We start from the raw sequence: 26,331 nt of genomic DNA, 5'->3' as shown, positions 1-26,331 counted from the left end.
GTATTTGTTTCTCAAAGAGTAGTACAAGACTGCTCGTGTAAAGAATCACTTCCTGTGCAGTCACATTCACTGCATAAATAACGTCTGAGGACAAGAAGTTAAAATGAACGCAGCGCAGCAACAGCAAATGCCATTTTGTTATTTGTAATACGTTCTGTTCTGCTGTTTGTTAGAAGACAACAACAGAGCAAAGCAGCATCCACTCACACTGTTTGGGCACAGCATCTCTTGAGCTGTCTCCACCCACAAGTGAACAAGACAGACATCACTTGTCCACACGTGACTGCCATATTTTGTTCTTTAGAGACACTGTCTGGTCACACCAAGTAATCTTGCTTTGCAGATCAACGTGTGCAGGCAGCTCTGTTATCCAGATCAGTAGTGAAGCACTTCCTCACAACAGAGAAGGTCTAATACTGTTTCTAGACTCCTATTTCACATCACAGAGCAGTTCTTTTCCAGCTATCCCAAAGCAATACTTACAGGTGTGTGCTGGCAAAAAGTAACAAAACTGATGCACACAGTTTTCAGAGACGTGTCATGATTAGCAATGGAAATAAGACTTGCCTCAATTTTCAACACGATAAAATGCAATCCAGACTGAGCTATAAAATAGCTGCTGCTTCCGTTTGCCACCTTGAGAAGCACTGCATTCACAGTAAAAGCAATGCCAGTCAAATTGGACTGTTGGTTTTCACATTTGCTTGAACCAAGCTCAAGTCCTAATTCAGGGACCAGTAATTCTTGCGTTCTGACCAAGGTGAAGCTCTGTTCCTTCCACACGTTCCTTGGTTTCAGGTATCTTCTGTTGTTATTTCCCTGATCTAGGCAAGATCTCATGAATCTGGCTCCCAGAAGTCGTGTAGTTTTCCCTAAAGAGTAGAAACAAAATAAAAAACCTCAGAACAAACAAACACACACCGAAGCCGAGAGGAGAGCAGGCAACTGGTTAGTGTAGGATCACCACATCAGCTTGCAAGTCTCTGCAATTTTCTCTGGAAACACTTGCCAGTCTCCTCGTATGTGAATCAAACCAAGTATCTCTAAAAGAGTTGCATCTTTACCAGCTTCCATCATCTGGTAACTTCTGCAACCACGTCTGCCACTTACTTCCCTTCCTGTAACAGGGAACCTCAGACACTACAAGCAATGTCTTTTTTTGACTATTGCTTCGAGTGATCAATATGCTTTGCAGACAAATGTTGAATCAGAGTTTTTAAACTGAGATACTAAACATACACATGTAATTTAAACTTCCAGTTAGAAATTTTCAACAGATTACAAATTATTAAACGGTTTTCCTAATCATTCAATGAAATCCGACAGATTGGAGGGGCTGTGCTCATCGAGAGCTGCTGAACAGATGTGCTTAGAGCACTGGACTGGAGCAGCCCTCCAAGTCGAATTGCAGACAATAGCAGGAAGTGCCTCACTGCATTCCTGCCCCACTCAGAAGTTCCTTCTGAAGCATCTGCTAAAGACTGTAATCGGAGACAGGCCCTGCAACTCGACTCAGCGTTAGCACTTCAGGGTGTTACGTAAGCCACTTATGAGAACAGCACTTGAGAGGATAAAGGTGATAGCCCGGTTTTACTGAAGCCAGCAAAGAATTTTAACCAAGGAATATGAATGCACTCTGTAAGATGAAAATAAATAAAAACGTTTCACTATATTACCTGAGTAAGCCGACTGTTTTGTATCAGCTCCTGCCATCTGCCATATATCCTAGCAACTAAGTCTTTTACCTGCAAATTCAGATTGATCAGTTTAGCCATTTCTGTTAAAAAAACGTCAAAAATTAAAATCACCAAAACAGAAACCCAGCACTTGAAGCCTTCTGGGAGGGAACAGTTCCACAACAGACAGCATCATCACCTCATCTCCAATGGAATCCCCAAGTCAGGTACCTACTGAAACACGATTTCCCGGGTTAAGTACCTGCAATCAACACACAAGCCTTTGGCCTCCGAAAACCCCTCCGAAAACCCCTCCAAAAACCCATCTCAGCTGCTGTAAGTTAGGTTTGTGCCACGGGTCTCACTGTTTCTAACTGGAAAAGAACCTCCCACTGCGATCACAGAAGTCATGGATGCACTGCTGCGATTCCAAAATTAATCCCTTACACAAAAAATTGATTTGTCGTCCCCCCCCATTGAATTACAGTGAATTACAAGAGCTGAGATTTGCTTTGTGTTCAATATAAAACCCAGCACAATGCTGTCTTCTGGTAGCTACTGCAGTACTACTGTAAAGAAGTAGCAACAGGGAAAAACAGAGCAAGATTATCCTCTCCCACTGCAATGGCAACAGAAGCAAAACAGACAGAGATCTAAGATGCAAAAACTCAAGGCAAGATTCATTAACTTGTTGAAAGGATCTGTGCTCTAACCCACCCCCGGCTTAATAAAAAAACCACAGCCTTCTCAAGAGGTATGAACACACAATTGCTAACATCCAAAACAAAGCTGAAGGCAGCAATACTTTTCAAAACTGAAATCAAATTCAGCTTGCTATGGTAGTGTGCAGAGCATGACAGTCACAGAGTTAGGACTACCATTAGCAAGTCACAGTCCACAGAGCAAAGGAAAGGCTATTAGCCAAGCTTGGTGCTACATCATGTATAGTGTTGGCTTAAATTCACAACGTTTTTAACAATTAATTTAACTACATCATTATTTTGAAAATAAAGGACATGCAAAACGGTCAGGCTAGTTTCTTCTGCCCACTGTATCCAGCTCAGCACATTGCCTCTACTCTTGGAAGTACAAGAATGATTCCTGTCAGTTATCAGAGACCGTAATGTGAGAGAAAAGTAGTAACTCTGTTGGTCTGAAAGTTGAGATGCCTTGCTAAGAGGAAGACACGCTCACATTTGAGTGTTGTCAGTGCCCTGCTGTTAGTGAAAAGAGTATTTTCAGTACTTTAAAATAGTCTTGCATTTATGTATGCATATGGACAGACAGCAAAACCAGGAAAAATAAACCCATGAGGAAGTTTTACAACTTTTAGTACTGGGATGAGGGAACAACATTAGAAAAGACCAAAATAATAACAAGAAAAGGTGTCTTACCTTTGTTCGATAGAACAGCCTTGCATCTTCCCTAATATCACATTTTATGTGCTTATCTAAGGTACCACAAAGCTTCAGCAAGTGTTGCTAAATAAAGATAAAAACACACAGCTATTTAAAGACTCCTCACTGAAAATAAATATTTACTTCAAATATTTATTTCAATGTAAAAATATATACATATATGCCTTAATCTGAAGTTTTCTACAAACTAAAAAGTAAAGAAGCAAGAAAAAAAGAAAACAAGACTACAAGATCCTCTATCAGCTGTTGGTATGCAGCTGGGTTAAACATCCTAAGAGCTTGAATAAGTGATTTTAAAGTCTCATCAGAACACAGCTCCACGTTACAAATTTTAAGCTCCTACTAGCTAAACTGCAAGTCCTGTCTGTTTCCCAAAGCAGCAAGAAAAATACCACTCAGGTCTTTCACTGATGGAAAAAGGTACTGAAGTTATACCAGCTAAAAATAACCTCTTCAGTAATCATGATTCAGGTAATTTCCTTCTGCAGGCTGTAGGAATTAGCTGGGTAGGTAAAAACTGCACACAGTTTATACACTGATCATGTTACTTCTTTCTACAGTTCTGATAGCTTTAATAAAGCAGTTTTGCAATTTCATAATCCCCTAACAACAGTTCCAAGATCTCTGATGTACTGTGAAGTTCATGATAACATTCCTGCCCTTAATCTCTCACTAACCTGCAAAGAAGCTGCACTCTCAAAGCAAAACACAATGAAATTCCACTTCCACCTGTGTTTTCAGGTGTCTCAATGGCAGTTCACCTCATCCAAGTGAAAGAGGACCAGAACTGAAATGATATCATCTATTTCATACAATGTCCAGCCTGCACAATATCTATCACATATCCAAGAAGAACATAATATTTCTTCATCAAGAAATTCAGAGACGTGAGTGGCTTTGTGTGTAAGGCTTTAGGTTTTTAGGTTTTTTCTTTCCTTTTTCTTTTTTTAAATTGAATTTTAAACCCCCATAAACCTTCAGAAAGGCAATTATAAAGAACAAATCTCAGAGGGGCACTGCAATATAAGTATTTTCTTTACCAAAGATGGTTTGGCTTCAATATTACACTGTGTGATCATCTTTTTGCACTTGAGTAGGCTTAATCCCTGGGCCCTTCAGAGAAGACAGGATGGGAGGATGATGAGGGTGTTACTCTCTATGAGGAAAAACAGTTGTGTGAGGAAAGACAAAAACCCTACTGAGAGCTATTACAGAGAGGACACGTAAAGGTGAAGTTACAGCAGTACCTGCTACAGGCCACCTGACCAGGAAGAACAAGCAAATGAGGCCCTCTACAGACAGAAGAGCAGCCTCACATTCACAGGTTCTGGTCTTAAAAGGGAACTTCAACCACCTGGCTACTTGTCAGAAAGAAAGAACAGCAGGACATCAGCCAGCAGGTTGAAGGAGGTGATCCTTTCCTCATTGCATCTGCAGTGCAGCATCCAGTCAACACAGACACAGTGACACTGGAGAGAACATACGAAAAGCAACCAAGGCCATTAAAGGACTGAATGCCCCTCCTGCGAGAAAAGGCTGAGGGAGTTGGGACCATTCAGCCTAAGGGGATGGCTCAGGGAGATCTTATCAGTGTCTTACCACTATCTGCCAGGAGGCTGCAAAGAGGATGGAGCCAGTGTTTTGGTTTTTCTGTTTTGTTTTAAAATAGAGGATCCCACAACAGGGAGCAATGAGACAAACTGAAACACAGGAGGTTTCATTTGAACACGAGGTAACGCTTCCCTGTGAAGGTAACCAAGTACTCAAACTGGTTGCCGAGAAAAGTTAGGCAGTTTCCCTTTTTGGAGATTCATAAGCTGTCTGGCCATGGTGTTAGGCAACCTGTTCCAGGCAGCCCTGCTTGAATAGGGTGATTGGATCAGATGACCTACATTGGTCCCTAAACTATTCTACAACTCTGTAAAACGTAAGCAAACAAAATGCTTTACCAGTACCTTCAAGAGATCATATGACATTTCTTAAGAGTCTGAAGTGGTTCAACAGGACAGAAGATATACACAAACACCATGAAGCAAGCAACTCACAGCAAGTGCTTGCAGAAATCTGAATTGAGACTACCAGAAGGCTAAACAGAAGGTCTCTGTTAACAGATATTCACACTTCATAGCACAAGGAAACTACTGGTCCAGAGAACAGAAGAGATAACAGCCCTAGTATTCACCTGCCACATGACTGCACTCCAACAGTTAGCTGTTACATATTTCAGCACATCTTACTGGCTGTTTTCAAAGTGGTTTTCCTTCTAGATTGAAAAATTTCTACTTAAGTTCACTGAAGTTCTGAGAATCTGTATGAAACTCCATTTGCTCTGTGAAAGATAACACATCTGCTGATCTACTTATGTTTATGCATAACTCACAGAAATGCAAAGGTATTTTTCTTTGCATTTGCTGCAGAGAAAAGTTCTTCTACATTTACTTTGCCTCAGAGTGAAAGTTTCTCCCACAACAGAACAAGAGTGCAGGATAATTAGCCTTTCAAAATCTAGAGCTACTCACTTAAGGTACTTACCCTTTGATCGGAGTTCACAGTGTCAAAGAAACTAGCTTCACTGACTAGATGGAGGAGGATGTAGATTAGGTAGTATACCTGCAGAGAAATCAACCGAGCTTTAGCAGCCAAAATACAGTCTTAACACACAGCTCTCTCTCTCTGCTTTAATAATTGAGTGTTATGAGTTCACTGGCACCCTCCAACAGACAAATAAATAGGACAGACGTGCTTTTTATTCCCTAAGTAAATGATTTGAAATAATACATCTATATAGGTGGCCCACAAAGCTTTCTGTGGTTGAGTAACTGAAAATTAATTCCACATTTGGCTGTATTTTCCCCATCACCTACATTCAGGTCAAAATACTTGCTAAGAGATTTCATAGTAGATTCAAATAAACTGAACCAATACTGAATTTCCAGCTGAATGGAAGTTCTTCTAAATTGGTTTACAGTAAAAGATTTTCAAAGTTGTAGAAGCTGTAAAAAAACAAACAAAAAAAAAGACAAATGCAAAAAAAGTCCTGTTGGTTACATACCTCCTGTTCTAGTTCTGTATTAATGCATTCTTTATTGTGCTCTTCGCTGACATTCTGCTGCTCAACTTTTCTCATCTTCTCTAGTAGATTAGAAGGTTTCATGTACACCAGATACTGATGCAGAAGAGACATCTGCAGATACATATAATTTACAAATGGGACTGTTTTACTGGCAATAGAAAATGTGAAACAGAGCACCACTATCACATTATCCATTTAAGACGAGAACATCTATAACAGGAACTTTAATTAACACTGAAGCTTTTAAGGTTGGCAGTTCCTGACTATTCACAAACTAAAGCATTTGTATGTTGCTTCACTAGCAGATTGGTCTTATGAAAACAAAGTGACTCTACATAAATAAGAGGAGGACTAAAAAGTCTGTTCTTCTTCCAGAGTTCAAAAGGAATGCTTAGGCATGCAAAGTAATATTGCATTTAAACTTCAGAATATACAGGTTACATATGTGCAAATATACTTCTAATATTAATCTAAACAAATCAGTGCTTGGCCATTCTTGAACAGGAAAACAGGCTTACAGTAACAAAGTACCTTCAAGCACAACGATAACACGCTTCTAAACTTGGAAATTATACACACACGCAGTACCTGCTTGTCACAGTCATCAGGTATTCTCATGTGCTTTTTGTTAAGAAGCTTTGCAATTATCACAAGGCTAAGGCGTTTTCTTACTTCCCTGGAAAACAAGTATGGGATTTTTCAAAATTTATCTCCCACGTAATATCTTACATTTGGTGTTTCTACAAGTGTAGCAAGGCTTAGCATAGCTTTCCTAGACATAAACATGCACAGCTGTTACATTTACAGAATGGTATAGAAGGAAAGAATGAGGCCATTACGATACAAATACTCTTGCCTTTTCACATGCACAAATATCACTGCCTCCAAGTCTGAAGGGGCAAAGTCACTCATCTGTCAGATACATTATATATATTTCAAGCAAACATAACTCACAACACACTGACAGAAAATCAAATCGATCATCCAAAGGACATTTAATTTTTGGTCATTCTGTCTGAAAGTTTGTTTATGTCTAAAACAGTGATAGATGCTAGAATCTGAAGCTGTCAGTCTTTTATCTACCATAAAGCACCAGTAAGTCTGCAATCCACAAAATGGAAAAATTATTCTTTGTCACAGAAGAACCGATGAAGAAGCACATTCAAACAAAAACTGTACGTACCGCTGTAACATACGAAAATCCAAATACTTGGCTCAGTGTTGGTTTTGCTTGCTTTCTTTTATTTTGTTTGCTTGTTTTAAAGTATTTAAAAAACAAAAACCCCACCACCTTTGTAACAGGTACTGCATTTCTCAGGCTTTGGGTTGACAGAAATAAAGTAGCTGTTAGTAGTGTCATTACCGTCCACGCGTTATCCAGCTGGGGACCAGCTGAACCAGCCACAGCAGGTTATGGTGCTGACTGGAGAGCTCACTCACCCCCAGGCAGAGCTCAGGCATCTTTAAAAGAAGAAAAACAAACAAAAAAAAAAATCCCCAGATTACTGAATGGTGGATACAGTGGGCATTTGTTTTATTTGCAAACAAGTACACACCTGCTCTCCCCTAAAAATAGATAGCATAGACATTAAAAATAATTGGGCTAACAAGAGATGATGCACATGAAGATTATCTTGCACTGCACCTGAAGCTAAGCCTGCTACAGAGCATAATGCTGTAGGTTAGTTGAGATCAGGCTGCTTTTCCTTATGTTTGCTCAGCTTCCTGAAATCACTGGCTTCATTTTTTCAAACAGCTATCTTCAACACAATCAGTATTTACCCAAATCACTGCAAGCTCAGTACAACAGCCCCCTGTGCAGAAGCAAACAGGCAGACCATGTTATTGGGCAGACACCCTCCCTGTATGCCCAGCCACCTCCCAGATCTCACAGAGCTAAAAAGCTCTCGATTTGTTCATGTCACATTTTAAAGCTGTATTTTTCTACTATGCCAAGGAAAAACAAACTAAAAAAAAACAAACATCAAAACAAGTTTCTTGAAAATTAAATTGCACTTTCATAAATTTAGTACTAGAAAACAAATTCCAAAGTTACCTTTGTACTCCAGTCTTTAATACTTATCAGAAGTTTTGTGAGAAGGCACTGGAAATCTATTAAAGAAACTTGCTTTAGCTGTTTCTCTAAACTTATTTTAAAAAGCAACAGAAGCAGCAGCAATATTTCTTGATCTGTATATCCATCTTGAATTACCGTTGTGCAGAAATCTAAGAACTTCAAAAGAAAAAAAACCATTAATAGAATCTAATTTCAGATGTTAATGTGTAATAAGAACTTCAGTTTTGCACCCTCATGTTAAATTTTCTTCAAGCAACAACTTGTCACTGCAACACTTACATATCCACATCTTCCTATCCCTCAGTAATTGCCTGCATTCTATTTCTTTCCCCCCTCAAACAGCTCCTGGAGGATCATCTGCTGAACATGTAGCTAGATGCTATACTGGAGTTCTATCTACTGAAAAAAAACACACCCAAAGCTAAATTAAGGTATCAGGGCTTTTGCTTGCAAGAATGAAAAAACCCTGTGCTACTAAGTGGGGTTTTCTCACCTTGATCACATTCATTAGATTGCTTTCTGGCAGACTGGAGAAGGCTGGACTGGCAGAGTTGGTAAACCCTCCTGGATGCTCTTTACTCACTGTTCCTTGCATCTGACTTCTAGTGAAAGAGACACTAATTTGAGCAATCAGCAATTTAAAAGCCTTATCTGGAGCAAACTGAAGAAATAAAAAACTTTGCACGTTTTAAACACCTTCAAATGACAACTACTCCTCAGTTGCAGAACACACATACCTTAAACTTGTAACTATTTACAGTTAAGCTACAATTCTTGTAACTCCCCTCCCCCCCCCTTAGTAAGTTGTAAGGCAACAAACAACACTGATTCTAAGCAAAAGACAAGCTATCACAGGATCTAAGGAACAGACAACAAAATGAAAACACTTACAAAATATCATGCTCATTAAAGTTGGGCTGAAGATGTTGCAATGGAAAGAGAGATGTAAACGTAATACCCATATTGACAAAAACAGTTGACACATCAGCTAGTGAAGGGATCCATGGTTTAGATTGGCCATCACTGATGGATGCTACAAGTAAGAGATACAGACATATTAGTTTAAGTTCAGTTACTTGCATTAATTCCTTTCCAGAAGTTTACATGCATTCTATTAGCTCTAATCTCAGAAGAATCACTGCTACTTGCAGAACCGTGGCAGGGCTACAGTAGTCTAATGCAGTATTTTAAACTAATCAACTTTCTAAAATCATTAAGGCTGGAAAGGCCAATAAGATCACTGAGTTCAAGCATCAACCCACCCCCACATGGCTCCGACCATGTCACTCAGCGTGACATTACCTATTTCCTTCAAGAAAAATATCCACAAACAAAACCAAACAATAACACTCAAGACATTGTAGTTTCAGATCATAACATTCAACTCAGTTAAAAAAAATCATTGTTAGTTCAGCAATGGATCAGAATGTCTCAGAACATTTTGGAGGCTCTACAGCAGGCAGTGTTGTAGTTCAACAAACTTCTCAGGAACAACTGTAGGTGACTTGATCCTGTTTCAAGGGAAATATGGAGACGAGAGATCTGCTGAGACCTCTCCAAGTTTTAGTTCTTTGAGCACTCATTGATCAGTTTCAATGGTTCATTCCAAAATGACCTGAGCACCCACAAAGCAACAAATAAAGGAAGCTACAATCCCACTCATAGCAAACCAGTCCTGTTTCCAATGTCATTCAGAACACATAGAACAATTTCAATAGATCTGACCAAGTGCTTCAAGTGAACTTGATTACTATAATGATGTTATCTGGCAGACCTAAATGAAGTAGTGACTTTGATGGATTTAAATGAAGACACAGAGAAACATACAAAGGAACTGGTACTCAAGATGTTTTTAGAGTACAGATAAAGGAAGGCAGAACACACAACCAACCAACAGCACAGGCTGAAGCAGACTCTTCAATGTGTTTCTGTGCACATATACAGTTTTTTTTTTATTTATGCCATTGATTTGGAAACGGAACTATCAGTGGTGGGTATTACTGGGTGAAAACCATCTCGCAGTCCCTAAGCTACAAAACCTTCCACATTAAATGACAGAAAGGATTTTGGATCAAATTGGGCTCCTTCTCTGGTCTATTCTATTTGTGAATAGAAGCAAGTGTAAAAGGTTCTGCATCACATGCACAGCTTAGCAAATATACACCAGAACGACATCTTGTGGTACAGCTTGCACACCCTCACTGAAGTCCAGTTCTAGACATAAGCAACGGAAGAACTCATGTCAGAAGCACAGAACAGAACCAATGCTTTTTTTCCCCTCACTTAAGTGGAAGGAAAATGATTTTGTTCAGCTGGTAAGTTCTCCAACCCTGAAATACTCACCATTGTTTAGTGTTATTTCTATCAACTTGTCTAAAATCTGTGTAGAAACACAATAGCTAGGATGAACAGACATCATCTGTGGAGGAAAAAAAAATGTGCTATATGTCAAATACTGAGCTGCACAATGACATCAGTTTTCTGTAAATAAACTCTTCAGTAAAATAAAAAAAAACAAAATTAGCAAATAAATACTAAGCCCTCTTCAGCAACACAAACCACAGAGAACAGAACATTTTGATTATGGATCATTTCAAGGTGTGGACATGTCCTACAAACACTTTAAAAGAAGTTATCTGCAGTGTCAGAATGCTACAACCCCAAGCTGAATCTGTCCATTGATAAGAAGGTGTTGAGGTAAGAAATTGGAGCTATCATATATCCTTTTGGAATCTACTCCTACCAGTGAGCAATTTGAACTCTTCAAACAGTAGCAAGGGCTACTGAGAATTGACTGCAACCTTCACCAACCATGGGTAAGTTGAGCGTATTCAGTGCTAAGCCAAAACAATGAATGCTGAACCACAAAAATACGACTGAGAAATGCATGTCACACTTCCTGATGCCTTCCACCAGGCCAGCAAAACCCCCTCGTTTTCTCCCAAGGTACTGTACAGTTCTTTGCTTCTGATCTGCCCTACACTTTACATCCTGAAATACTTTCTCAACAGCACATGCTGTGCCATTTCCAGATAGAACACCATGTTCAAAGACACAGTTAGGAAGCCTTGCAGTCACCCAGGAAGTGGGGAACAAACTGTTTTCATTTCTAATGACAAAATATTTCAAAATTAAGAACAACAACAACAACAAAATCAGAACCCCCCCCAGAAAAGTTGTTCTGGATAAAAAAAAAATTGCTAAGCTAATTCAACAGATTCACTGGTATTGATTATCTGCACTACAACCAGCTCCCAGGAAGAACAGTCCATCCAGATACACTGTAACTGCAGGAACAGTATGGTCCTTACCTGAAAAAGCCACTTAAGAATTGGAATGGGACACTCACTACAACTGTAAGAACTCAGAAAGCCATGAATAGCCAAAAAAAGCTGCTGTGTTACATCTGAGCTGTAAGGCAAAGAGTGAGAAAGAGAAAAATCCATCAGTGACCAAAGCAGCATTTTCACAGAATTGTTGCGGACTTCCTCACCCCCTCAGAACATCAGCAGCAGATGAAGACTGAAGGGTCAAAGTATGTTATTCTTATGCTTCTACCCACTGTGAGGCACTACAGCAACCCAACTTCATTCTTGACAAGACCTTTAAAACACTAAGTGCAAAACAACCTAATGCTATACTACACAATTAGGAAATACTTCTATTATTAGAGAATAATATCAGCAAACTAACACTGATTTATACCACTGTATTCTGACTCATTATTCCTGTATACACAGACACATTGCTAGACTCAACCAGGTCAGCAAATTATCCTTTTTCGCCTTTCACCATTAAATTAACTTCATAATTAACTTTTCCCTCTAAAAATGTTTATAAAGTTGGAATAATCTCAACCCTTTTGAAAACGAGGATTCCTCAAAAATATTAAGCTATTAAAATCAAATGGTCTCATCTTGTCATGTAAGTTTTGCTGAAGTATACATATAACTGCCAGGAGAACAGAAAATCTGTAAGATTTAGTAGTAAACTATTTTAATCTTTCTTTGAAAGTAACATATTCCCTAAGCAGCTGAAATAATGACATCCAATTAAAGATAGCCAATTTCCCACATACCCCTCTTCAGTTTCCTTTATTCTCAGTAACCACTGGGACAGGTAGGTCTCCTGAGAAACCCAAGTCCTGGCTTCTCCATAAACCATCTACCTATCTGACTGATGACGTGGCCAGAAAGACATCCATCTGTTGACTGGACAGCCAATATGTGCCAGCTGCGTGCCCTCAGAATGCCTAAGCAATTCAATCATCACTGCAAGGGATGATTCATTTAATTCTCATTCCTCTAGTTACTGATTTACAAGATACTTCATAAAGCTTACAACACTGTTATCTTTAAATCATATTAACAGATAGGCCTCAATCCAGAGGAGGTAACACAAATACAGCTTCCTCAGGAGACAAACAGAAGCCATTCTCATTCTCCTCACACCCATAACAGTACACACACATAATAGACCAATTTTTCTAACACTGGATCAATCCTCCCTGTTTGATGGAGTTAGGTGGGAGTAAAGCACCAACTGAAATCAACAGTGTTTCAGGATTTGCACTTGTGGTGCTACAGAAGATTCTGACTACCTACCTGCAGCCTGATAGCCTCATGAACACAGAGGCACCTCTTATCAGTTAGGTAACAGCTGTGTGTGTACTATATACACTTTGAGCTCAGTGACTGAAGTTAACTGATGCCATAAACTGACTTCCCTCAATCTTAATTATGAGGAAGCTTAGGCCCCAGGCCCATTCAACACATAACATTCTTTAAGCAGATGCAATGCAACATTAACTGGATACTAGGAAATACTTCTCCAAGAGAGTGGTCAGGCACTGGAACAGGCTGCCCAGGGAGGTGGTGGAGTCACCAACCCCAGAGGCATTTTAAGAATGCTCAGACATTGTGTTGAGGGACATGGTTTAGAGAGAATTACTGGTGATAGGTGTACAGTTGGACTGGATGATCTTGTAGGTCTTTTCCAACTTTGTCAATTCTATGATTAGCTGGTCCCAGATCACCTCATCACAGAGGTCCTCTTTCTGCCTTGGGACAGTTAAGCTTCTCCTCATAGCATTTCAGTTCTGCACCTTTCATCAGGTTATCAAATTAATCCATCAGATGACGAGCAGCAGCCCACCACAGTATAAATACTGAAGAGGCCAGAACACTCCCTCACACATTGTTTAAGATGTTTTTACAAGAATTACTGAAGAAGAAAGGAGGGTCAAGCAACTATTCACTGTTCCATAAAGCTAGCCCAGAAAGGACAACTTCAGGAAAAGTCAGTCTTGCCTACAGTTGATTTGTATGCCAATATACTATTTCATCTCAAGAACTGCTAACACTTGTGAAAATCCTACAAGTAAACACAACTGAACAAAGAGGTTATTCTTACCTAATGAGGAGTTTTTCTATGGGATTTTGAGGGATGAAATGGAAATTCCTCAAGTCAAGGTCACGCTGATTGAAGATTTTCCCAGAGATTGATAAATCAAATATATCTTCTCCAGGGTGGTAGTCAGGTATAGCATGAGCTACTACTGAAAATCTCTTTATAAATGCCCTGTAAAATCCAAAATTGCTTTTATGAATTTAAACAAGAGGCTATTTGCTGTCTGAGACAGTCATTTTCAGATGATGACTACATCTGCCTTATGTGAAAGTGTATTAGCCTAACTCAACAGCAACATGTAAGAAAATCCACCCAGCCCTGAAAGATGATAAAAATGGCTCATGCTAGACATGTTAACAACAGCCGACAGAACACGAGAGAGATTTGAAGAAAAGGCTAAGAAAAAAAAAGTGAAGAACTAGATTTAATCCATTTTGGAATAGGAAGGACCTGTGTTCTTCTGAGAGGTCTCCATTCTCCATAGCATTTTCATTTTCTCCATCTGAAGAATCAATTTCCTTTCTTTCTATGTCTTTCTGTAACCGCTTTTCTAGTTCATCCAACCTGGAATAACAGTAACAGCAAAACATATCACCATTTAGCATCAGTTACTAGGGTCACATTCTAACAAAACCACTTTATTAGCACATACACCTGCTTATATACCTCCTTAGCACCACCAAGTGCCATTAGTACATACACCACATTGCACTTCTTTCCTGAAAGATCTGCTGCCAGAGCACTCATTAGTTCTATCCACTGAACTGCATACCTGCTTGCAAAGTGACAGATACGAAGATAACTTTGGAAATCAAAACTGAGCTGCAAATGACTTTGAAGAATGTAGTGTAGTCAGCCCACATAAATAACTTTATTTCATGCCCAAGCAGCAGCCGTTAGCTGGCTAGGTGACCTACAGCAAAGGCATCAGTAAATTTAGTCCAGCTCCTGTGAGACAGACTGATGTATCACACATCACTCATTACTGCTTGCAGAGAGCCTGCCATTTTAGCTTTTCAAGTTACACCACGCTGGTAGGTCCTGTCAGACCTATGGCAGCAGTGTCAGGAGGCAAAGCTTATCTTGCTACCACTCAAATTCCATCCTATTTGGGAAGACATGGTAAGTCTAAGCATCTACAACTCCATACCAAATTCTTCAAAGCAGCTTAAAAAAAAAAACAACAAACCTTTTAGACTGTTCCTTCTCCTTCAAGAGATGTTCTAAGCTGTTCACGTATGACACCTGGGTATCAACAGGAGGCTTGGAAAGCTGCGAAGGAAACAGTAGAAGATTTAAAAAATACTGCAAACTACTCATCATTTCACTATTAGTCACTGTGAACCTCTTCCAATTTTAAATATATTTTACCTGAAGATAAAATTTCAAAGGAAACTGAAAAGACAGTTAACAGTTGGGTTTCTCAGTTCCTTGACAACATTCTGTAATGGTCAAACCTCCCAGTGATTAATTTGGAAAAGATTGTGCTACACAATGAATCTGAAGAGCAAAGCAAGCCTCTATTTCTCTCCCTGAAGCCAACATACAGCTAGCCTTCACAAACAGCATTAGCATCAGAAGCCCTTTACTGCACAGCTCCATTGCAATCTGCAGAGCCTCCAGGAATCCCCCCTTCCTGCGCACGAAAACTCCTAAAAATGATTCAGTACATCTGTGTTACTTTCCTACAGCACAAAGCATCACTCTCTGTTAAACTAAACTTTCTCCTAAGTCATTAAGCAAAAGAAAGCTCCAGGTGAGAATCCTACACAGAAAGAAATTAGGAAACCAATAAACAGAGACCAGGAAGAAAAAACAAACAAACCAAAACACAGCAACACCTCTACAAAGAGCATCTGAACTGCTAGCAAGGTCTGCTTTTCTGTAGTCAGTGCTCTGTTCAGCCAGTTACACACAAAACACATCTCAAATCTTTTCTGGTCACAGTTCACTGCTTTGGATAGGCAGTGACCTTCTGATACCACCTTCCTAAGTAGGAAAGCTCTTACCAGTGATAAAAGCTTCCTCCTCTAAACTCACTCACTGTAGGAAGAGCATCAATAAGAAAATCCTCAGTGAGAGGGTATCCATTTCCCAAAGATGACAGAAATCAGTTGAGAATCTGCTAAAAAAATCAGTTAATGCAGCATTAACTTTCATTAACATAACTGAACTGTGATTCAGATGCAAACAGCTGCACATCTCTGTGGGAAAATGTGGCAATGCTGAAGTCCTCTTACCTTATTTCATATTCATTTAACACGACCAAAGCGAGCAACTGAGAAATCAGGAGTGTACTCCAATTTCTACACATGCTCCTTCTTCAAAAAGATAAGAATGCCAGTACATGCAGAAACCATGGCCATGTCTGGGACAGTTCGTAATTGTTTTGTCTGTGTTAGCCATAAATTACACAGAAACAAGATAAGCCAAATGATGCAGTCACACACATGTCCCACAAACATCTGTTGTGGGCTGTAGCTGTTTCTCAATCCTGACCAGTAATTACCTAGACATGCTGGTTATAATTGCGGAATACACACGTAACCCCAAAGTCTGTTCTATAACTAGCTTGCATCATTAAGTGTAAGGACAGATAAAACAATTATGTCTGCCCAATATTTGCTTATGGAAAAACTTCTAAAAAGAAACTCAATCAGCAAAATAAACCATTTCTGAGATTTATAGATGGGAGAAGAGTAGGACAAGAGTACAGCTATTCTGCTAACGAGTTTTTTTCCTGTGGTATAAAACCATGGTGAACTCCCCCTAGTCAGCAGCTAAGCATCAGAACCTCCTCCCTCACCATGCAGTGGGGCAGCACAAGCAAAAGCAAGAACATTCTTGGGTTTATATAATGACGGTTAAATAAGGAAAAAAATCAAACGAGTGATGCACCTGCCATTCACTCACCACCAGCTCCCAGAAGCCAATCACCACCTACCTCATCTCCAAGCTGTGCCTTAATGGCTGCCTGCCAGCTCTGCAGCACCTTTCATTTCCTTGTGGTGCATGACAAAGTGCCACGGGATGTCCCTGCAGCCAGCTGCTCTGGCTGAGCCCTGCTACAGCTTCTCTCCCCCTGCTAGCCTACTCACTGCAGGGCCACAGCATGGAGAACAGGAAGAAGCCTTCACACTGTGCAGGCACTGCTTACCAACAGCATTCTAGTCTCAAATATGAAACACATCACACTGAAACAGAAGCTGCTGTGCAGGAAAGCAACTCCAACCTTGCCAGACACACTTAAATACAGCCATTCACTACCTGAACCAGCTTTGTTAAAAATGTTACACCAAGTACAAGCACAAGACTTCACTAATTAAGCCATTACTTTACAGTAGAGTTGCAAAGGCACAATTTATTTGTCACGCTGTCACTGAATAAGGTAACTTTTAAAAAACAAATCAATTCATTGCCATAATACCCTGTAAATTGTAAGTTAGATGCCTCTTCATCCATCCCTCATAAGCAGAATTCACTTCAGTTTCTGGAACCCTTTCCAACTTACTCCAATTTACGTGAAATTCAACCTCAAGGAAAATAGCAGGCAGAGCAAGTACACAGACTTTTGAACCATCATTCAGCCATTTCAAGGGCAAGAAGCACCCTTTCACTGACTACATTCTACTGAATAGGACAGGACCCTTAAGTAAGCCAGCTCACCAGTTCTGCAAGCAAATAGCTGAGAGTCCACACAAAGAACAAAGGAAGAAAGTCATAGTGAAAAAGGCAGTTTAAAAAAGCTGACAATGCTTTTTATTTTTAAATTCACTTACATGATGTGTCAGAGAAATGGTGCCCTTGCAGAGATCGTCAAAGCTGTTTCCTTCCAGGGCTTCTGTCTGAGATCTGCTACTTGAGGACAGAATTTCTTGCAGCGGTATGAATATTTCATCGTCGTCATCGTCATCATCTAGAATGCACTCTGAAGTCTCATTGTCACTATCAAAACTGCTTTTTGATTTTCCATTCCTATTGCACACCTCTGTACAGGTGCTTCCAACTTTTAACTCTCCTGGGAGTTCTGAAGACATCTGGTTATCGTCCTCACACCCTTGTTTAAAAGGCAATGAACACAGAACCCTTTTATCATTCACTTCCAAGACCCTAAGTTCTCTAGAACCTTCTGCCGAACAAAAATCAGAAGCATTTTCTGAAGCCTTTTCTTCAGCTCTCGAAAAAATGTTGCTGTGTGGAATGCTATCAGCTCTATTGCGCATACATCTTTTTGGTCTTACCTGAGAGAAGACAGCATTCTGGAAATGGGATCTCACACCTTTTGTGAATACGGTATTTGTTTGTTTTACATGGTGTGCAGAAGGCAAGACAGTACTTTTCTCCTGAGAAGGAAGGGACTTTTCCAAGAAGAAGTGTGAGTTGGCCACCTGCAATTGATTCTCTTTGGTATCTACAACAGAAACCTGGCTGTTCTCATTAACATGCTGTGCAGAATACGATGACAAACCTACAGAAGAACGATTATTTTTCTCGATTTCATGGCTTGAGTCAAGGTATTCCTCCGACTGAGGAGAATCCCATCTAGGCAGAGCAGCAGCCTCCATTAGCTGCAGCGTATCCACACATGAAGACTTGAGCACTATGTTTTTAACCAGAGTAGACTTCCTATTTTTCCCAATTGCAGAGGACCTTCTCAAAGCAGGGCCGTTGGAACTTGCTTCTTCACACTGATTCGAGCTGTTGGCATACGCACTCATTACAGCACGTTTTCTCTTCCCAGTGCAGACAATTTGTTTGGAGGGCCCTGAAGACATCTGAGATCTACAGCCAACTAATGGAACAGCCTGGCTTTTCCACACACTGGCAGCTTTCTCAGGGGACGTTCTCAACGAACTGGGAGATGATACCTCACGTTTCAGGTCCTGCTTTGGTTGGGATGGGTCACCTGTGGAAAAACATTTAAGGAGAAATAAACCACTACTGCTGTTCAAGAAGTCAGAATCGAAACAGTCTACTCTTAAAAACAGAACAAAAAAAAAAAAAACCAAAACAACTTACAACATGCATTTTTACATCAACTACAACTGCAGTTTTTGACCAGGAACACCACCACATCCGTTCTCCTTGAACACAAAAGAGCACTGTTAAGATTGATCCATCCACTCATCTTACCTAACTTGGAAGAGAAATACTTCTATCTTAAGAGCAGTTCAGCATCTACAGCAGATCACTTCTACACACTGCCATCAGCTCCCAGATGGGTGAGCTCCTCACACTGCTGGCCAGTTCCCAGTGCTACCATAGGTGGAAGGGATTCATGGCAGCACAGAGCCTGAGAGGTTTGCACAGCCAAGGAACCATAGCATGGCAATCCCTGCATTTTTTAGCTTATTGTAAGAACAATCATCCTGGACTGGTCCAGTAATGAGGGCACAGCTTGTTGGTGATTATTAAATCAAGTGAGGTCGGCTATGCAAGTTGAGCAAGACTTGATCCTTTCTAAGAATAATTTTGCCATTCTCAATTAGCAACACATAGCATAAGATAAAGAATGTGGCATACCAAACCACAGGAATGTTACTGTATAAAAACAACACTCTGTAGCAGTTACCTCACTGATGTGATATCTATGAATCCACCTCAAGCTTTATTCATGTTAGCTTTATATACTGACTTCTCCCTACTGTAGAAATAAGATGGTTCCAAGCAGCAGAAAGCAACAAGGGCACCAACTGAACTTACTGCTCAGTTCAGTAAGAATGGTGGGGTTTGTTCTGTTGCTTTTTGTTTGTTTAAGCTCAAAGACAGAATTTGTTAAGCACCACAGTGAGTGCAGATTTTCCAGAATGAACCTCTGGATATTTTTCTGGTCTTTATCACAAAAACTTTATCAGTAACTTATAAAGAATCTGTTCTTCAATAAAATCCCAAATTCCTTTTAAACCTCTTCAAGCTTGCCATACATTAGATTTAGACAGGACTGCACAGCAGCAGTAATTTTGGGCAGAGACTTTAAGTAGATTTATTCTTTACAGTAAACCATTACCATTAATGAAAAATATCTGGAATCTGCTTCCCCTAACTAGTTAAAAACTATTTTTAATGTCTGTCATTACTGTTAAAATCCATGCAATTGTATGCAAATTGTCCTGATCACCTGAAACCCACAACCAAAATAATCTTTATGAAGTAACTTTTGTCTTCATTTACCCTGAACTTAACTTTATCACAATACGTATCACGAGCTAAGGAATCTATTTTAACTACACGCATGTAATAGAAAAACATAACTTAAAAGCAGTAAGTGATGAATTTGATTGTTAATTCCATAAGAGTAGTACTGCATGTACCTGAGGCAGTGTTCCTTGAACCAGAACGTGATATTTTTCTTGAATATCCATTTCCCTAAAAATAAAGGGGGAAGAGGATAAAACATTAATTGTGTATGTTTTAAAAACAATGTGTTCATGTCCTGAACTGAACACTGGGACCAGAACACATTCAGTCTCACACACCCCCAGAAATACAATGATGTACTTAAAGACAGACTTCAAACACAGCACCAATGACCTCACCAAAAAGACACTTCCCCCAAACCCTAATTTTTTTATTTTTATTTTTTTAACTTCTCTTCAGATCAGCCTGTTTCTAAATCATTGCACTTGCAGTAACAGCTATCACAGAATCACAAAACTGTAGGGGTTGAAAGGGACCTCTAGAGATCACTTAGTTCAACCCCCTGCCAAAGCAGCTCCCTTGTCCAGGTTGCACAGGTAGGTGTCCAGGCAGGTCCTGAACGTCTCCAGAGAAGGAGACTCCACCACCTCTCTGTGCAGCTGTGCCAGTGCTCCGTCACCCTCACTGTGAAGAAGCTCCAATGCACATTTGTGCTGAACTTCCTATGCCTCAGTTTGTGGCCATTTCCCCTCATTCTATCACCACACACTGCTGAGAAGAGTTCAGCCTCATCCTTTTGCCTCCTGCTCCTTAGATATTTACAGACATGGATCAGATCCCCTCTGAGTCTTCTTTTCTCAAAGCTGAACAGACCCAGGTCCCTCAGCTTTTTCTCATAAGGGAGGTGTTCCACGCCCTTTATCATCTTTGTAGCCCTCCGCTGGAGGAGGGCTACAAAGCAGATCTCCATCTTTTTTGATCTCAGCAGATCCCCATCTTTTTTGTACCAGGGAGCCCAGAACTGGACACAGTGCTCCAGATGAGGCCTCACCAGGGCAGAGTAGAGGGGGAGGGTCACCTCCCTTGACCTGCTGGCCACACTTTTTTTAATGCACCCCAGGATCCCATTGGCCTTCTTGGCCATTCGCCACTCATCTCTTTGGCCACCTAGTAAGACAGGCCAGCTGGCCTTCCTTAACAATCCATGAGGAACTTAAACAACAAAACTATCATAAGCACAGACAGTCAAATGTAGAATGAGTGGTGCTAAGGAGAAAAAAAGGAAGACAAGCTTAATCTTTTTGTTCATTCATAGCTTCTGGAGGCACAGTTATCTTCCTTGTAAGTAAACGCCTACCCTTTAAAGGGCTTTCTTGGTTGTTCAAAAAAGAGAATGTAACTTTATCTGTAATGAAATACCATATTTGATATTATTACTCCCAATTCTATCCAAGTACTGTGGCTTAAGTTCGTGAGTGTGAACTGCTACTCACCACAGCTTCTAACTAGCAGAAATTTGTCAGGCTGTTCCCTACACTGCAACATGAGAAAGTATGACACCATTTCCAGTAGATACCTCTTCTTCAAAATAATCACCATTTAAATTGCACTGCTTTCACATGCTTGCAGCTACATCAGCCTGTTTCCTCTATTTTCAAGCCAGAATTTCTCATTTACTGAGAAATAGTTACGAATCAGCTTACTCAAAAGCGCAGAGGAACAAAGAAAGAGCATTTTGTTGCAAGCGAAGAACACAGCACTCAGAATTTCATCCTACATTAAAACAAAAGTTGCATGCACAACGGCCACTGATTTCAACCCTTGACAACCTTTTCAAACACACCTGATGGGATACGCTTGCTCTGGAAAACGCCTTTACGTGATGTGCCCTAGATTGCTTCGTTCTGTGTCTCTTCTGCTTTCCTTTTCTCTGCAGAGTTCCCAGTGCCAGCCTAAATTTGGAGTCCGGTGGTGTGCACGGCACCTTCAAGAGAAGCCCTGAGTTTGGGCACAGAGATGTGCTGTTTGCATTGTCATTATTTCTAGCAAAGGCTTTCTGAGAATCACCTTCTGGCAAAACCCATCTGTCCGAGTCTGAACTGGTCTCTTCTACATCCATACAATCAGTTTTCTGCTCCCAGCTATTTTCACAAGACAGCAGTGTTCTTGTTACATCCAGATACTTCTCACTTCTTCCCTGCTCCAGCCTGACACCTTTATCTTTTTCAGACAAGATACTCCTGGGAGGAGTGGCAGTAACAAAGAGTTTCCGAATCACAACCCTTGGCCATGCTGAACCCAGTGCCTTGGACACTGCACTGTCCTCTAATATGTTCACATTGCCTTTTTTCTCAATTCCTCTCCGAAAGGAATCTAATATAGGACTTGTTTTTGGGGTTGGGTCTGGCATCTTCTTCCTTCTAACCTTCCTTGCAGGAGATGTTTGCTTCTCCAAGCATTCAGCACGTAGAACGGACAGTCCAATTCCCACATCTTTTATGTTTCCCGTGTCTGAGGAACACAACACATTTCTGTCTTCATGGCCAAGGTCTGAAAGAACAAAGAGGATCATTCACAACTACAATATCTGGGGGGAGGGGAAGGGGGGGGGAGGAAAAGAGACTTTTAAATGTTATTGCTTGGTATTTTACCTCTCTCACACGCGATCCAAGATTAATTTAGTTAGCACACAGTATTTGTTAGTACTACAGAATCCATTTCCTATATCAAATAAGAATTGCATGATTTTTTACACGACTGTCGCTGTTATCACCAAGCTTAAGCATGATAAAGTAACATTACTAATTACGTTGTTATTTAAAGATGTTTATTCTAATAGGAAGTTAATTATTCTCTTATGTTTTCAGGAAAAAAAAAAGTGAATGTGCTCATTTTGATGTATTTGGTGAGCTGAAGTCATTGTGCCACTGGTCTGGTTTGGAAAGAGACCAGGCTTATGAACACCTACGTAATTAAAACTCTACACTTTTCATTTTGTTAGTGGAAGATATTCATATTTACCTTGTTTTAAAACTGGTTTGAAGAACTCTGTAATAGACTGGCTTCTGAAGAGAAAAGATAAGTATTACCTTCTGAAAGAACATTTCCTAAAAGTCCACATATAATATAATGTAAAAAGCTGAAATTTATTTTCACAGGGGTTTTATGGCATTTTTTTTCACTGTTAATGCCAGCAGCTCTCATCTCAAGCTGGAGTTAAGTTTTCCCACAGATCAGAGAAAGCAAACCTCCACTCTTCACTAAAGAAGCCAACCTGTCAGCTTCCTCTCAAACACCGCTTCTGTTATCAACCCTGTGAGTCTTCACCACCCTCCCAGCCTAAGAAGAGACCACACAAGTACCTTTGCGATGGTGTTAACAACCTCTCCATTGCTGCTGGCAACTCTAAAAACACTGTGGTTTGTTTTAAGGTCAGAATCACACAGACTGCTACGTTATTCTAAGAACAACAAATTAATTGCTAATTCAACTCACTATCCCCAGAAATGAGTTTTGTTGTTAGATTAACAAAGTGAAGTTTGTTTGAGGAGAGGCCACAGCCAGCAAGCAGGAAGGTGGAGAGAACAGAGTCCCTCCTGGCTCCAGCCCAGCCATTCTCATGGTGCTGTGACACAGCTTTGCTGTGGGAATGGGTCATACCAGCAGCAGGGCTTCCAGCACAGCCAGCCACCTGCAGCCATCTTATTCTTAGACATACACAGTAAGATAATTAGTTCACAGTTCCTCAGTGCACAGCAGTATTTCAGTGTTCAGACTGACCCCTCCTCAGGCAACCTGGTCACTGTTAAAAATGGGCACCCTCACCGACTATTTCAGCTCAACAGAAGAATCAAAAGGCAGAATCTGACATTTGTTTGCTGCTGCTTTACCTCCAGGCAGGGTACACTCAGCGCTTGCCTGGGGCCGCTCCTGCAGCTCCCAGGCCCCACATCACTCAGGGCTTCAGCACTGCCCAGCTTCCCAGAACGGTCCTGGCTCCTAACCAAGCAGAAGTACTTGGTATTTGCAATACCAACCACTTCAGGCAGCCCAAATCTCAGCTCCAGTTACCACACACACTCCTTCTCTGCACTCAAAGATAAAGCAAAGCCAAGGACCTCTGCTCTCCTCCTCCTCTCCCCAGCCATACCCATTTGCTGCCCTTAGTAGAATGTAAGAGCTTTGTAATAACCTAATAACCACAGTATTTGTTCCATAATTATGCAAAACTTTGTAAATCGATCAAAAATACTGTTTGTTGCTTGTGATTTTTTATTTTATTTGGGATAGAAGTTGGACTTGACTACAGCACGATGTGATGTGCCTCAGCCACAGAAACTTCAAGTAAAAGAAATAAGTTGTGAAAGCAAGCTTATGATACAGAACAAGGAAAAACAAAAGCCAAAAGAAAGCACTGGGCTTTCCATTCTGCAGTCCATACATATGAAAATACACAACTACCCAAAGGCACAGGACTGAGGCAGGCAGCTTTCCATTAGTGTTTTAATAGGAGATCAAAAAACAGCCCTATGAGAATGAAGAACCCATGAAGCAACGTTAACCACTATTTACTGCTCTTTTACCTAATGACTTTGTCTTGAAAACCCTTGAAAAGTACCATCTTGATGACAAAAAAAGGACAAAAAAACCCACACAAAGTCACACATTAAACTTCACAATGTTCTTTTAGAGGATTGCAGCATAGCAGAACTTTTTTTCTTACACGGAAGTTGTTTTTAAATATTCATGAGCAGCCAAAGCGATTATGTAATTACTTTCACGGGCAGGCAGCAACAGAAGAGGAACTGAACTTCTAGCTCCACCCTTTCTTCCAGCATTCCGGGTTACCAAAACAGAGGATGTGGCAACGAACATAACAGGGTGCTGCTAACAGCTAAAGGAACTTGTGACTTGCCTCATGCGGCTAAAATCAAAACCTCCTTAATCTGGCAGCCTCTGAAAAACCGTACTAAGTCTTTGGCAGAGTCAGCATTCTCAGTACATGGACGGGGCTCATCAGATCCAAAAACTCAGCACCGTGCTATTGACAGAACTTCTACGAGAGTCGATTTCACAACTGGCACAGACTGGAGCGCACTACCACCACCAACTGAAGTTTCCTGTTGTCAGCCCAACTGCTGAAGCCCACAGACAGCCTCGACAGCAAGCAGCGAGAGGCACAACGGGCCGGCACACACAGGAGGGATCAGATGAGCTGAGGACGCCAGGAATGGACTGCTGAGGCTCACCTGGGCCCACAGTTTTTAAGTTATCTGCAGACAGACTCCATTGCTTTTCTGTGCAACCTGAGCCAGCGTCCACACAGCAGAGGACCACAGAACCACGTGCAACCCCCATCCGGAATGGCCATGCAATGGTGCTCAAAGCCACCCCACCCCACCCCACCAACGCACCCACCGGAAGCGGCCCCGCTCCCCGCCCTCCACCCGTACCTGCAGTCCCGGGCCGCCCCCCTGCCCGCTGCCGGCCTAAAATGGCGCCCAGAGCGGGTAGCGGGCGGGCTCGGAGACGAAGAGCCCACGCCGAGCGGACAGGTCATGGCACGCCGCGCCCGGCTGATCCTGCGCGGAACGGAGGAGGTGTAGGGCCACCGCCCGACCCCGGCACCATAGCACAGCCACCCCCGAGACCCTCACCCCCGAGGGCCGCGATGGGCGTTAGACTCGCTCGCTGATTGGCTGAGCGCCTGAAGGGATCGCGCCTCGCATTGGTTGTTTACCTTCGTGGGCGGGACGGGAAGACAAAGCGCCGCTGCGATTGGCTGCGGTGAGCGCGGGAGGTGGGACCAGCCTTCCGCGCCGAAAGGAGAAAGGAAGAGGCAGTCACGGCCCTTCCCCGCTGCACGACGCTCTGATTGGTGCGCGCCCGGAGGGGGCGGGCCCAGTCCTCGGCGGGAACGCGGGGCCGTCACTCGGCTCGGTGCCCTGCTCCACAGCAGGGTCTGCGTGCCGGCTGCGCGCCCTTCAGCTGGCCTTAATTGCAATTAAATAGGCAACCGCACTCATTAGGTGCACAAGCACAACTATCAGAATATGAACGGCTTTAAACTTCTTTTAATTAGAATAACTCTTACCACTTCAGCTACTAATTACACCCAGGAACGGTGGAACCTTACTTTCCCTAGCTTGTAGTTTCATGTCACCTGTTTGCACCAAGCAAACCAAACGCTGAGAAGCTAGAAGGCAGAGCCGAGCTCCAGAGCTGCTCCATGTCTGCTTAGGTGTGCCATGCAGAGTCACCTCACACCACAAAATGATGCACAACATCCACCTGCCTGCCCCGGGCACATATAGGGCAGCACATGGACTCAAAAAGCTGAGGTTGTTGCGAGTGAGAGCAGCAGTAACAATTAACAGAGCAAGGGCTAGAAGAGAGGCTTGTATGGAGAGCCAGGACTGACAGAGGAGGTGCTTACAGCACTAAGCCCACGCCCTGATAAGGTCACACCACAAACATCTCATCCTCAGTAGAGCTGTGTGCTGATAGCAGCAGGATGATACTCAGGCTGTGCTGGGCCTT

At 41.5% G+C, this 26,331-nt stretch overlaps 1 protein-coding gene across 2 annotated transcripts; it reads right to left on the bottom strand.

Annotated features, from left to right (window-relative positions):
* Window positions 1-361: 361 nt before the first annotated feature.
* SLF2 (SMC5-SMC6 complex localization factor 2) lies at window positions 362-25,443 on the bottom strand. 2 transcript variants are annotated; one of them, XM_065747026.1, is made up of 20 exons: window positions 25,245-25,443; window positions 22,813-22,856; window positions 21,635-22,341; window positions 19,965-20,019; window positions 17,433-18,559; window positions 14,843-14,925; window positions 14,104-14,217; window positions 13,657-13,824; window positions 11,556-11,655; window positions 10,588-10,663; window positions 9,136-9,277; window positions 8,738-8,846; window positions 8,224-8,400; window positions 7,531-7,628; window positions 6,756-6,843; window positions 6,147-6,278; window positions 5,627-5,704; window positions 3,071-3,157; window positions 1,677-1,745; window positions 362-872 (listed from the first exon to the last, which is right to left on the bottom strand). In XM_065747026.1, exons 1-20 carry the CDS (start codon window positions 25,349-25,351, stop codon window positions 837-839), a joined length of 3,597 nt encoding a protein of 1,198 aa, XP_065603098.1. In that variant the 5' UTR covers window positions 25,352-25,443; the 3' UTR covers window positions 362-836. The 2 variants fall into 2 exon arrangements, with proteins under 2 accessions (XP_065603098.1, XP_065603099.1); XM_065747027.1 differs by having other exon boundaries at window positions 22,813-22,853.
* Between the last annotated feature and the right edge of the window lie 888 nt (window positions 25,444-26,331).

Source organism: Cyrtonyx montezumae, unplaced genomic scaffold (genome assembly GCF_038088225.1).
Source record: "Cyrtonyx montezumae isolate F1298 unplaced genomic scaffold, pur_monq_1.0 scaffold_4, whole genome shotgun sequence".
In the NCBI taxonomy this organism is placed as follows: Eukaryota; Metazoa; Chordata; class Aves; order Galliformes; family Odontophoridae; genus Cyrtonyx; species Cyrtonyx montezumae.
The sequence above is the reverse complement of the archived record's forward strand: the minus strand, read 5'-3'. Positions and strand labels throughout refer to the sequence as shown.